At 32.5% G+C, this 14,643-nt stretch overlaps 1 protein-coding gene across 1 annotated transcript in view; it reads right to left on the bottom strand.

Annotated features, from left to right (window-relative positions):
• Positions 1–228: 228 nt before the first annotated feature.
• Positions 229–14,643, bottom strand: part of STK17B (serine/threonine kinase 17b) — a 32,183-nt gene continuing 17,768 nt past the window's right edge. The window contains exons 4-8 of the mRNA XM_081241812.1: positions 9,312–9,456; positions 8,051–8,177; positions 6,553–6,601; positions 5,188–5,367; positions 229–3,605 (exon numbers count right to left, since the gene is read on the bottom strand). Coding sequence (XP_081097938.1) covers positions 3,323–3,605; positions 5,188–5,367; positions 6,553–6,601; positions 8,051–8,177; positions 9,312–9,456 — 784 coding nt within the window. The 3' untranslated portion in view covers positions 229–3,322. The remainder of the gene's footprint in view (positions 3,606–5,187; positions 5,368–6,552; positions 6,602–8,050; positions 8,178–9,311; positions 9,457–14,643) is intronic.

The following is a 14,643-nucleotide window of genomic DNA, read 5'->3' on the forward strand; positions in this document are numbered from 1 at the left end:
AGTGCACTGCCATGCATTGACATTTTCTAAAAGTATCTATTATTACTTACAAGAAGTGAACAGACCCTCCTGTTTCCAAATTTGTGTTTTTTCCAGCAGAAGGGATCTAATAAACATACCTGTATTGGAAAGGGAGTTCAAAGATGACGTGTGTCAAAGGCTAGAGAGCCTCCAGGCAAGGAGGTAACAAATTTAGAAATACTTTAAAACAAAGACAACCACAAATGTAAAAAAGTGCTTTTTAATCCTTAACCAAAAGGATCATTTAAGTAGATGTAATTTGTTTTTTTTTTACTAGAGTATTCATAACAATGTAGGTCAATATGCCTTAAGCAACATGATTATTGAATAAAAGTTAAGATGGTCAGCAGTTGTAATTTGTGTGAAATTTATACTTGAGTTTAAAGTTCTTTAAACTTTTATAAAATTATAAACTGATAATAATTCCCCAAATTGGAAGTCAGATAACTTAATTTTAATACAATATGAAATTAAAGTACACTTGTTTACACAACAATGAATAAGGACAAGTTTCCAAGTCAGATATCAAACTGAAAATTCAAAAATAAACAGAGAAAATGTAAACAGTTATAAAATACCAACAGTTATAAATGTTGCTTAAAGCATGGCTATTCAAAATATGGTCTATGAACGATTCGTGACTCATCCAAAATGAAAGAAAGAACTTGTGCCAGAATGAAAATCTATTATGTTACTAATTGGCCGACATTTTTTTATAACAAGACTTTCTTGATAAAGGAAGCAATGTGTTGATTTATATTCTGGCACAGGTGCCTCATCTCATTACAGACTGGAGAACAGGTACGGCTTACTTCTTTAAAGTGTCATTATCATTTTACTGCTTAGAGTTAGGTTAACTTTACTGTGGGGGGAAAAAAGTTAAAATGAGACTTATGATTGTCACCTATACCTCATCTTTTTAATCCCATCTATCCAGGGCTCCTATCCGAAAAGCAAATAAAACTTTATAAACTCACCACAATTTAACATTAATCTTCAGATGTGTTACTGACATCTATTCACCTCTTGTTTTCAATCTTGGGAGGAAAAAAATAAGAATTGAGTTATTTGTTAAGTTCTCTCTAAAAATTGGTTTATTTTCATATTTCAATCAGAGAAAATATTTAAATTCATCTTTATGAAAAAAACTGAATTTTTATACTGTTTGCATAACCTACTAGTTGCTTTTTTACAATAAAAATTGGTAGAAAAAAGTATGGAAATTTACAACCCTGTATATTCTATTAACTAAGGGGAAGGAGGTAAACTATTTAAAGATTTCTCAGAATAAAAGAAAACTCGCATAAAATATCTTTTTAAGAAACAGTTTATAATTCAAAATTCGAACATTTCTTGATTTTTGCTTTTTAGTATGGCATAATTCCTCTAGAAAGTTAAAAATATAATATGGTCTTTTGTCAAAATAATAATTTCTTCTTTCTCCAATGACTTTCTTACTAAGCTTTACCTGCATTAGCTTAATACTGAAGGCAAATAAATGGGCAACAATTTAGAAAAAACTCATCAGTTTTAGATACACGAAAGCCCAATTTAGCTTCCGCAATGACTAGTTTATTGAACCGATAAACTACTTCTTAAAGAAGTTAAATGTATATTTACATGTCTTAAGATGAGCTCCTTTGGCACCTGAGTTGAGTACAATATACCAGAAGGAAGAATCTCCAAGAGAAAGTTGTCTAAAGACTATATTTCATCTATTTATACATATATACATACACCTATACAAATACATATACACATGAGCACACACACACACACACACACACACACACGAGCAGAAATAACTTTTCCTTTAAGAAATGCTGAGGATGTAAAAAGAATTCATTTACCCAAGTAAAGTGACCTGACGGTTATTAAAAACAGTTTTAAGTTATTTGGAGTCTTACCAAGTTTCAAGAAGTCAAAGGTTTTAGAGTAATATATAATTCAAACGGAAAAAACTCAAGGATTTCTTTTGACAAAACCTAATTTCTTTTGATACAGTAACAGGGTCATGAAGTTACAGTTATCTTAACATGGTAACATAACAGAGTTTTTAATAGTCTCCAGGTGGAAAATCATCAAAGATTACCCAAAAAGGAGTCAATCTTCCCCGCCCCCTGCCAATTAGGACCAAACATAGTCACCAGCCACCCATCAAACATTCTGCTGTCCCTGGACTATTACTTGCACTGGCCCCAGCAAAAGACCATTAAATGCCACTCTGCAGATCTCCTGCTAAGCCTCCTCACTCACTAGGAATTTTACACAAGAACTTTAGAAGAGCTTGATGTCATCCTGCTTTATGAGCATATCCACCTTGCTACTGCTGACTCTGGCACTGTGTTAATAGTACTACTGGTGCCATGATACTTTTTATGCATACTTTTAGAACTCTGAATGATTGGCTTCTATTCGAAGACTTAGAAGATACCTAAAATTCTGTAAGTTGCATAAGTCTGTCAGCACTTTCTTCTACATTCAATTAATAAATATGTTTGGTTGACTGAAAACAGAGCATACTCAGTTTTACCTAAGCATCTTCTACTCTAGAGGTTCTGGAGGATGAAAATCCTCTACACCTCTGTACCCTGTATTCTCCATCTTTTACACCTTGTTAAATCTGACATATTTGAGAATGGGCAAAAGACATTTGAGTTAAAAATGATGCCATGCTGCTCTTTCCTCTGCTTCAACTTGTATAGAATATCCCTAATCTAGTTTCTAACCCCCTCTCTGCTCTGGTTAAAGGACCTGTCTCATATAGCAGACCATATGTAATGGAGATCTTATGCAGTTTCAAAATATCCATGATTGAAAAACATTCTTATTTAAACTTGACACTGTTATCCTAAACAAAATTTTGTCAATAGAGGCATGGTATAGAACTTACCTAGGAGAATCTATTAAATTCAAATGTCTTCATTTTGTTCTGTTTACATCAACCATAATATAACCCAAGTTACTTTTCCTGATATGTAAAACATTTTAATAAATCCATTTGAACTTGAATTCTTTCATTAACATGTAAACTCACATGTAAAATTTTATTTTTTGTCACATATTTAAATACTTTCTTTGAGAGCTGATATCTCAGTACAGGAAATGAAATTATGCTAGTAACTAGTAATTTAGCATTAAAACACTTCCCTAAATTCTTCTATGCTAAAGTGCATTTACAATATAAACATGCCATATATGAAGCTATAAACATGCCATATATGAAGCTATAAACCACAGTCTCACACTGAAGTGGATTTCAAAGTCGACATTCAGTTCAAATGAATCAAAGAGAAAAGTGCTAACAGAGCAAATCTGAAACAAGTTCATGGGGATTGGGCAATGAGTCATCAAAGCGGAACCTTTTGGACACCGTGCTGCTATCCTCCGGGATATTCTCTTTGTCTTCTCGGTCACTGCAGGTTCCATTACAAGAGGGTTTAGAAGTCTTGTCTTCAGAGGACCTTATTGTATGATCCTGACTTTGAGAGGAACTGGAAGTTTCCTCAGGGTGAAACAAGTTTCCAAAGTCCCACTGCTGGAGCCAAGAATGAGAAAGGCAGATTTCGGCTGTTGGTCTTTTCCTTTGAATGAAAGCACCAAGGGAAAATTGAGAACCAAAAATCAGGTTGGAAATGTCTGAAGTTCAATATATTATAGACTTATTTTTTATTTATTATGAAAATAACACATGTTCATAGTACAGAAGGGAATAATAATAGGAAAAGTGGAGCACCTAGAGTTTAATTCTGACGTGCTGAAAATACAATTTATCACGGAGCTTACAGATGAGACTCTCTAGTCAAAAAACTGGGAACATATTTTAGGCTCACAAATAAAAATTAGTAAAATTATGAAGACTCCTTGGTTTACAAACCCTCTGAAGGAAAATATATGTGATTTATAATCTCTATTATTATTTTGTGTTCTTAAAAAGCAGTTAACTGCTAAATCCTGAAAACCAAGGCTATTCTTCAATGACGTTTATCCAACATTTTTAGTTTTTAAATTTTGTTTTTGCTTGTGAAAGCAATATGGTCAAATATCACAATATTTCAAAAGGAAGGAAAACACCTATTTATACTCAACCCCAACCTTAACACACCCACCATTACTATCAGAACGTAGGTTTCCTTAGTCTTTGATTTCATTGTTCATTTTTTTCTGATAATAAAAGTTAAGGTGCTCATTATAGAAATTTTAGAATCTAGATGAAAAAATATTTAGGAAAATAAAAACTGTTTATAACCAGAAACAAATAGTATTATTGCTATTTCTAATAAATAACCATTCATGTTCAAAATAGAGCCAGTGAGAGTTTGTTCAGACTTGCGTTGAGCCAATACAATAATTAACAAACCTCTGAGAGTTTTTTTCTTAAACAGATAAGGAAACTGAGTCTTCCAGGAGATTAAGTAATTGTCGGAGATAAAAGACCTGATGACCAACACAACCAGGATCCCAGCGCAAGGCACTGTATCACAGCTTCTGCACTATGTACAGCCAGGCCGTTTGAAAGTAAACAGGAGATTGGGATTGACATATATACACTAATATGTATAAAATGGATAACTAATAAGAACCTGCTGTATAAAAAAATAAATACGACAAAATTCAAATAAATAAATAAATAGGGCTGATCCAGGTAAAGAAAAGGGAGGTCAGCTTTTTCTTTTCCTGCTTTGAAGTTGCCAATGGATGAGGTAAGAGTCTTCAGACATAGTTTTACGTCCCTTCTTTAGTAGGTGGTCAAAGAGCATCTGCTCCTTAAAAACTTGACAATCAGTAATTTGTACTTGTTATACAACTGTAGTTATTTAACTATAGATCATTCATAACAAAGTCTTATCTTAAGCAGCCATGTGTATTGTAAACATTATACTTCTAATTATTTAAGGGAATTTCAGGGATTAGTAGCAGGTTGAGAGAGAAATAACCCAAATCTTCTCTTCGGTTCAAGACTTCCTGTTACATATTTTGTATTGTCTATGTCTGAACTTATGGATTGTTATTTAATGATCTCTCATACCACCTCTCTCCCCATTTTACCTGAAACTTGAGAGCATACATCTAATAATTTTATACAGTTTTAGAGTATATCTTTCTTAATAGTCATATATAATTCATTTTATAATAGTATTTAAACAAATTAATGTTATTACTTACTCTGGATTTTTTACTAAAAGGCTCTGGATGAAGTCTGTGGCCAGCTGTGAAACTGACGAAAAAGTTTCTTCTGAATAATCTACATTAACTTGGGAAATATTGAGGTATGTTTCTTGATTATCTTCTCCCACAAATGGGGATGTATGAGTTAACAACATATATGTTATTATACCAACGTTCCTGAAAAAACAAATAAGGGAGAAGATGGGAACTTAAAATGTGTGCTAATCTTAAAACACCTATATAAAGTCAAATTGATTCTCAACATATCCCTGTCCTCAAAACTTGTACAGTTAAACTACAGATTTTAAATTGCTTTTCAAAGTTCCTACAGTATACTACTAAAACTGAAATAATTATGTTATCTCAAAGTTTGCCTCACAGAAAAATAATATGAGGGAATGCACATGTGTGTTATATAATTATAAATATGATGTATTAAATATATATCATTATATCTACAGTCTGCCCTTCACACAGATACCTGTTATCAAGTACACAAAGCTGCCCTGAGCAGCATTTCCCAAATGGTTCCAATGACACAGTAATGGTCTGTGAGACATAAACAGGATACCATGCAAACAGAGTCTGCAGGTTTGGTAAAGCACAGTATTGGGCAGGCAGATTTTTTTTTAATTGCAAAACATTTAGAAGCGTAAATATGTTAATGACAACTCCTGTGTTCAGGAACCAGAAAAAGACAATACATATAGCACCTATTTCACCCAATTATTTAGCCACAGGACCCTTTTTTCTTGGCAAACCCATTACAGTCCCAAACATGGAACACAGGGAATAAGTCTAAACTCTTCTACTTGGCCTTACGGAGTCAGTCTTCCACTGTGGTCCCAACTAAAGTTCCAGTATCAATGCCAGTTCTACTCTATGACATTCTGTGTCAGCCACACAAACTCACAATATCTGAGAAATATACTCTCATAAAACTAAACTTTTGCATGGCTCTGACCTCATTTTTCTGCTGAGCAAATACCTTCCCTAGTTCTCCTAGACCTAGACCAGATGTCTCCCATCTGGTGCTTGTCTGCTAATTGCCCCATGCCTATTAAATAGCATTTTATCTTTTTTATAGAACACGTAACACAGTACTGTGGCTATTTTGTTCTTTTACCAGAAGGAGTCTTTCTCCAGGAAAGGGATTTTCCTATTTATTCCTGCACCTTTGGCTCACAGCCAGAGTGTTACTAAAAAGAATGAACAGGTAAATGTTTTCCTGTGGCATAATGATGATACTTGAATAAAATCTTTTAAAGAAAGCTTTATTATTTACTTCTGGAACCAAAGAACCCTAGAATATATACTAACCAGCTTTTAATAAAGGCATTCAAGTGATTAACAAAATCTTACCACATGTCTGTTGCTGTGGTAATAGGATCATAGTTCAGGATTTCTGGAGCTGAAAGAGAAAATAAAATTCAATACTGACAAATTTAAAAATGTGAAAATTACTTTATATTAAACTGGATTTAATTTTAAAGAACTACCAATATGATCAGTAGAAATTTAGCATAGTATTAATTATCCTGTGATTAGACATTTAAACATATCTAATGTTGAGAAAATTATAGAACCAGATGGTTCAAAAGCACCAATTATATTCTTGAAGTAACCAGTAGCTATGTAGTATTTTTTTTAACCATTGAGATTAATCTCAGGAAAAACAATTATGAAGAAGTAAAATGTTAGAAGCTAGAATCTTTTTACAGTTTTAGTTTTATCACTCTGTTAGGAATTAGTTTGAGTTATTTTATTAGACTGATTTAAGTTTTTCTTCTCAGGGTAAATAGAATCATATGCATTTACAATGACACTATGAGCAAATTAAGCTTCATGGAAGTGCTTTAGATTTTCAAGTAGATTAAATATCCCCTTAAACTATAGAAAATCTAGTTTCCTAAGCAATTAATTTTCCACTGTCTCCTCCCCGGCCAAAAACATTTTTTAAAAGGTGCAACATAAATTCTCTTTACTTTCTAAACATTACCATAAATTTCAAATTAGTAGAGTCCAAACTAGGATCTATGATTGAATAACTTTTTTGTTTCACAGTATGGTTTCATAATTTTTCCAAAGACAGATTGTTTCTTAAAGCTTAAAAATTTTGTTAAAGCCTTTGAGTCACATATGTTGTCAGCCTCCATTGCACCACCTACCACCTTTTCACATACTTCTGTGAGCTGTTTTATCTACAATTACAATTATTATTCTAGGACACGGTAGCCTCTATTAGCATTCAAAAGTTAGTAATTTGCTTTGCTTTTCATTTTGGGAAAGTCAGCTGCCTAGCTGAGTAGCACTTGTTCTGTTTACTTGTATCTTTTCAATGCCTGCATGGGACTATCAATATGAGCAACAACAAAAAAAATGTAAAAAACTTGTTACTATAAATTAAAATACTTTATGTACTGCTTCATGCGAGTTAAAAAATCTTTCATCTGCATGATCTTATTTGTTGATTTAGTACAATATTCCTAGATTATCTAATTATAGGTTCTTTTTGACACCCCTATCAAACAGGCTTCAAACGCAGTAACATTTGCTTCTGTTTTCCTCTTTTTCCATTTTTTCCTGCTCCCTAACTTCCCTTTTACCTATTTTTCTCTATGTACAAAGCTTTTACACACAAACATTAAACGTTTAACTTATATGTCCAATGTCCTGTAAATTGTTGTGAATGTCTCAATTCGCTACAGTTCATTTAAATGTGTCATAAGCAAATTTCAATGCACTAAAATATTTGAACCAACTATATCCTGGAATTATATGCCCTAAAATATAGTTCTATACAGATATCATTTAGTTAATGCATTTCAAAATGGTATAGAAAGTAAAAGGAAATTCTTACCCAAGTATTCTGGTGTTCCCATGATTTCCCGAAGTTCACATGCATTCCCTATTTTTCGAGACATTCCAAAATCTACAATTTTTATGTCCCCAAGAGGGTATATGCTGCTCAGTAATATATTCTGTGGCTAACAAAACACAACAAAACAATGATAAGTAATTCAAAACAATAAAAGAATACTAATCTCAGATCAGAGGTAGATTAAGTGGAACTTATAGTTTAGCTATTAAACATTTTATTGAGTCATCCATTGAACATTTACTGAACTACTACCTAGGAGAAGCTATATATTCAATGATAAATAAAGTAAAAAATATACTTCAAGAGGCTTCTTGGTTTGAATAAAAAAGATGGGTACATAGATAGATTAATTGATTATGAGATATAGAATACTCAGTAGTAAAGACTACTGAATTCTGTCCATTAGAAAGTCCAAGAAAGCTTTGCAGTAGAGATGATGCTTAAGCTGAACCTTAAAGGATAAATAGAAGTATGCCAGTTAGAAAAGTGTTCTGGGGAATAGCATGACAGAAGGCATGAAGGAATAAAAATGCATATATTTCCAGGAACATAATGGTTCAATATACTGTGATGGTTCTGGGTCTGACCATTCCCAGGTTTCTACCTGAGATAGAAAGAGGTGTGGTGGGGTAAATGAAAGGGAGATTGTCCAGGAAAAGAAGAGTCCAATGTTCAAACAGTAAGAGACACTTTGATCCAGATTTTAAGGTCGTCGTATGGCTGCAGAGGAAAGATAAGGAGAAAGGATAGTAACATGAGAGGCTGAAGTGGTATCTCAGGGATTGGGAAGGGGCCTGAATGGTCTGGGGGCGGGGGGGAAAGGAGAAGCCAAAAGACTGAAAGCCTCAAGGGAAAGATGAATGAGTATAATGGGAGCAAAGGAATGAGTACTAGTAGGTTACCTTCAAGATGGAGATCAAAATTAAGTATTTTAGAGATAGACAGTTTTATAAGATAGAAAGGTCCAGGATGTGGCAGTAAGAGTGGGATGAAGTGACATGATGGTAGGATTAGAACATATAGTAATGATGGTTTTTAAGAGCCCAGTGATTAATCTGAGCTGCTCACACATGCAGTCTTCTCTCTGCCAATACAGAATTAGTCCATGTAGCATATGTGCAGTCTAGACAAGCATGATCTGACTGTTGTTTCCTCTCAATACCAGCTTGCAATTAATTGTGCAAAGCAAGAGCAGAGAAGGAACAGAGATGTAGTGTTACTTAAAATCACATTACATTACCTTTAAATCAAGGTGTACAATGTTATTCTGATGTAGATAATAAACTCCTTCAAGTATTTGTTTAATGAGTCTGATAATGTCATTTTCAGAGACCATTTCAGCCAGCTCAGGTAAACACAGATTGAAGATTTCTCCACCTGCAGCACTGAATAAAATTCAAATAACAGAAACTTGAAAAATCATTGACCTAAAAATGACAACTTTTAAATACTGTATACCTTTAAGTAAAAGACACGGCCATCGAAACTTTATTCTCTCTATATACACACATTTAATGGGAGGGTGGTATCTTTAAGGAATAAAATAAATGACAAGAATATTTCAAATTCTGGGTGCTGGTACTTATTTATGAGTTCAGCTCTGTTCTATTTTACTCATTTATTCATTATATATAAATATAGTTATCAGCTATGTATAGATACAGATATTTTGATCCTCATGACAATCAAGTGAGGTAGGTGGTTATCATTCCCATTTTACAGATAAAGAAATAAGTACAAAGAGGTTAAGCTACTTGTACAAGGTCACAGAGTAAATGGGGGTTGGGGGGACAGAATCTGAATAATATGGATGAGAATCTGCATTGTTTACCAATATCCTGTATTGCAGCTTCACAAAGAATACTTGGGGCCAGAACCCATATCTTAATTGTTTTTTTTAAGAACTGAAAATCTAAGAATGTTGACAAAAAAAGCATTATAAAATGCTTTTGTTTGGAATAAAATGATTTAAATTTAAATCCTAAACCTGCCATTTTATTCTAGGTTTGGAATAAAATGATTTAAATTTAAATCCTAAACCTGCCATTTATCAGCAATATAATTTAGGGTCAATCACTTATTTGAGCTTCCACATCTGTAAAACAGAGATATTACTGAACTCAACAGATTTTTTTTTTGAGGACTAAATCTAAATAAATGAGATAAAATTTGTCAGCCAGAACATCATGCAAAAAAATCTAGATGGTTATTAATCAAATTTATAAGGTATGTTTGGGAATATCTCAAGTAAAGCCTATTCTATGTAATAAAATAGAAACTCATTTATTTCACAAAACACTATTTTCCCCCCTGTGGTTCACTGCTGTATCCACAGCATCAAGAACAGTGTCTGACATGTAGAAGGTACTCATTCTCTTAGAATGAGTTCTTTGCTAGGCCCTTTATAAGATACATCTGGTAAGAAGTCAGACCAAATAATTGTAAAGTATAAGAAAACTGTATAAAATAATGACTTATATCCACTATTAAGATATGGAACATACCAAAAAAATATGGAAAATACCAGAAAGATCTGAATTCTTCAGTATCTGGCAGTATATGGCAGCATAAATTCATTCTTGAACACTTTATATGTATATGTCAACATTTACATTACACTCACTAAAGTTAATTCAGTAGACAGAACCCTCCATTAATTCTAAAATTCAAAATAGAATCTAAGAAAACATATGTAAAGCACTTCCCAGTGCCTAGACCTAAGAGGACAGCAGGTTGCTTATAGAAGTGCCTACTGAAATCTAGTATTTTAAGGAATAAAATAAATGACAAGAATATTTCAAATTCTGGCTTCCACTCTTGACTCTGCTGCTAATGAGTTACTTGAACTGGGACAAAATGTGTTTCTGTTTCTTCTATTGTAACATAATGATACATAACAAAAAATGATAGCTCCTACTTCAATGGCTTGCTGTAAGAATTATATTAGATAAACCATGTAAAGTACTGAGTACAACAAATGTTATAAGCATGAAAGCAGATCATCTGTAAGTATTTAATACAGTGTCTGACACATAGTAAATATTCAATAAATATTAGCTATTATAATGAGCCAACAAATATTAATTCCAAATCTAGCCAACATCCAGCCTTTCTGAATTTGGGGGTTTCTTGTTAAACTCTGATTATGAAGGCAATTTTAAAAGTCTTTGCTAAATTAAAATTCATTTTTAGAAATACTTATACATATAAAAATGCACATAATATATTCTTAAGTGAAAAAAGGGTTATAATAGAGTATACTAAGTAGATCACAATTTTGCTTCTACAGGTACACATACATAGACAGAAAAAGAATAATTTTAAAATACAGGAATATGCCATAAAAGTAACCACAGTTTACAAATGATTTCTATTTTCTATACCTTCTAAATTTAACACAATAAATAGGTGTTACTTTTACACCAGGAGAAGTATCCTAAGGGTTTGTTTGTTTATTTCAGTAACAAGATCAAACAAACACGATGATTATCAGCCAATCACACTGTCCCTACCTTTTAGTTTGGGCAAGCTGACCAATGTCTTTTGTAGGAATGCCATTTTTCCCACAAAAGAGGGAAAGCTCTTCACCATAGCTCTCCATAGGAGAAGCTATGGTAAATAGAAAATGAGGAGGAGTTAGGAGGAGGGGAAGAACAGATAACATAAGAAGCAGACCACAGAAGTTAGTGGAAACTGGAAACTGGAAGCATAAATGGAAGCAGAGAGGAGTAGCAGACTAACAGACCCTTTGTTAAAACAAGGCACCCAGAGCGGTGACTACAGAGAAGAAAAGATATCTCTGTAATCAGAGAAGCCACCTATATCATTATCATTGCCCTGGAAGGTAAATTCAGGTATTTCTACTCTTTCTCTCTCTGTTGAAGAGTTTGCCACCTGAAGGAACTCAACCAACAAATTTAGAAATTTGGTGTATCCACATTCTTTTGCTTATGTATTTGTATATGTGTTGTGTACAGTGTCACGTAAATCTATGTGCTATATACTACTTAAATCTACATTTGCCTTTTACAGCTTTCTAACGCACAGTTTAGATATTAGTAGGGAAGTAGAGAATTATCCTTTAGAAGAACTCCCGTAACACAATAAAGTTAACATGTAAAAGATTAAAATCAGAATATTTTCCTATCCAAAATAATAAATTGCCCTGGGTACTAGAGAGCCAAGATTTTCAGTAAAACAAAGCAGTATCTCCCTCATCCATAAACTACAAATCTATTCATATAGCTTTGGAAATCATAGTAAAGATTTTTAAATTAAGTATTTATTTTTAGTGATCAAAATGAAATAGTTTTAAATTTTTTATATTGAGTATCTTTCAACATTATATTCCAATGCTAATGAGGGGAAACAAAACCCATGGAATTTCAGAATGGAAAGAAACCAGCCAGAGTATTTCCTGTCTCTAAATTAGAATATGTGAAGTAAATACCAATCTCCCTTTTTGGAGGATTATTTTAAAAATCAAATGAAAATATAGATAAAGTGCTTAGCATGGTGCCTGCCATATAGTAAATGCCCAACATATATTGTTGAAATGTTTTGCTATGGTCCTCATCATTTTCTACTGGGTCTATAATATTTACTTAAAGATATTTAATAGGCAACATAAGCTGGTAATTTCTTCATGGAAAGAAATTATTATTTCTCTTCCATATAATTTCATAGAGTTGACCTGATAAACTTATATTTATCCTAACCAATTTCCCCTATCGAACTTTGCTATATCTAGGACAAAGTTCTTGTCCCATATTTTCTAAAGATTATACATATTCTTTATAATCAATTTTAGTTAGCTCAAAACTCAGCATTAAAAACTTAATGTGCCCAATTAGATAACACCTTCTTTCCAGAAGTTTAAAAAAAAAACTTTGTGTATATTTTATTTAATTATCCAAAAATGCTTTTAAAACACTTGTTATAGAAAAGTTGTTGCCTCACGGAGAGTGGAGATGGTTGTACTCAACTATCCTCAAAAATTTCCCCCAATTTATAAAGAGATCTAATACTAACTCCAGAATAGTATTTATAAGACTTCTCAAATAGTTAAAGAAAGGGCTAAAAAATAATTTAGACTTTATAACTGGTAATGAAATACTTTCCTGTGGACTAAGTATTAAGATAAAAATAAAAGATTTAGTAATTGTTAAAAACTGTTACATTGACTGCAAGAAGTTAAGTTTAATTCACAAAAGTAAACAAGTTAATTTGGTTCAAACAATTGGTTTAGGTTAAGTGAAGGCAAAACAAAACACAAAAGCAAAAATAAAACAGAGCTATCAGAACCCATAGCTTAATAGTTCCAAAAGAAGGTTTAAGTTAGAGTCACATAATTAACAAATAGTACCTTTTTAAAGTAATTCTGTACCATCCATATAAAGAGAAATTTGACAACATCTAATACAAGCACATATGCATTTACTCCCAGACCTTGCAATCACATTTATAGGAATTTACACTAAAACTATACCTCCACAAATGATGGCCATCCAAAGAAGACTGAACAAATGGTACACCATACAGTGGAGAACTATACAGGCATTTAAAAAATAGCAATAATAATAATAATAATATTAAGAAAGATGCTTATGAACTATGAATATGAAATGATTTCCAGGATATAATGTTATTTGAAAAAAAAGCAAGGCACAAAAAGGCATATATAATATGCTATTTTTTCTGTAAGAAAGAAAGGGAAATATACATATATACAAATTTGCCTATATTTGCAAGAAGAAGCACATAAAGAATGAGCCAGAAACTAATAAATATTGTTACCTATAAGGTTGAGTGGGAAGAGAGTGGAAAGGATAGGAATGACAATAAGACTTTGTAGTATACTTTTATAATAATTCAAACGAATAGCATCAATGGTTACCGAAATCACTAGATAAAAAGTTGTTAAAGAACAGAACATTCATAGTCTTAAAATATTACCACATAGGTTACTTATTAACTATAAAGGGGAACATGTTCCTTACAATGTGGAGGGCTGGCAGACTCCACCTTAGCCATGTTCTAATTAGAAAAACCAATAATGGAACAATCCAAATGTAACTGCCACCTCATGTTTTACAATAAGAAATACACATGATCATCCACAATGTCCCCTTGCCAAAAATATTTAACCTAAATCTAGTTATGAGAAAACAAACACATGAATCCAGGATGTAGAATACTTCATGTGAATACAGATACAGATTTCCCCCAAAAAAGACAATGTCAGGAAAAATAAACTGACTAAAGAAGTTTAGCAATCAAAAATAATGTATAAATCTTGATTGGCTCTTGTACTGGAATTTAAAAAAAATAGGTCCATAAGACATTTCAGGGATAAGCCAAAAAATTTAAATATGAACTATATATTTGGTGATAGTACCGGATTAATATTAACTTTCTTAGTTTTGATACTGGTATTTGTTATGTAGAAGAATGCCATTATTCTTCAGAATAAATACTCTGGCAAGTGAAGAAGAAATACCATGATACCTACAACTTTCAAATAGTTTGGCAAATATGGCAAAATGCCAACATTCGGTGAATCAAGCTAAAGA

Source organism: Mesoplodon bidens (assembly GCF_964165515.1).
Source record: "Mesoplodon bidens genome assembly, chromosome: 8".
Lineage (NCBI taxonomy): Eukaryota > Metazoa > Chordata > Mammalia > Artiodactyla > Ziphiidae > Mesoplodon > Mesoplodon bidens.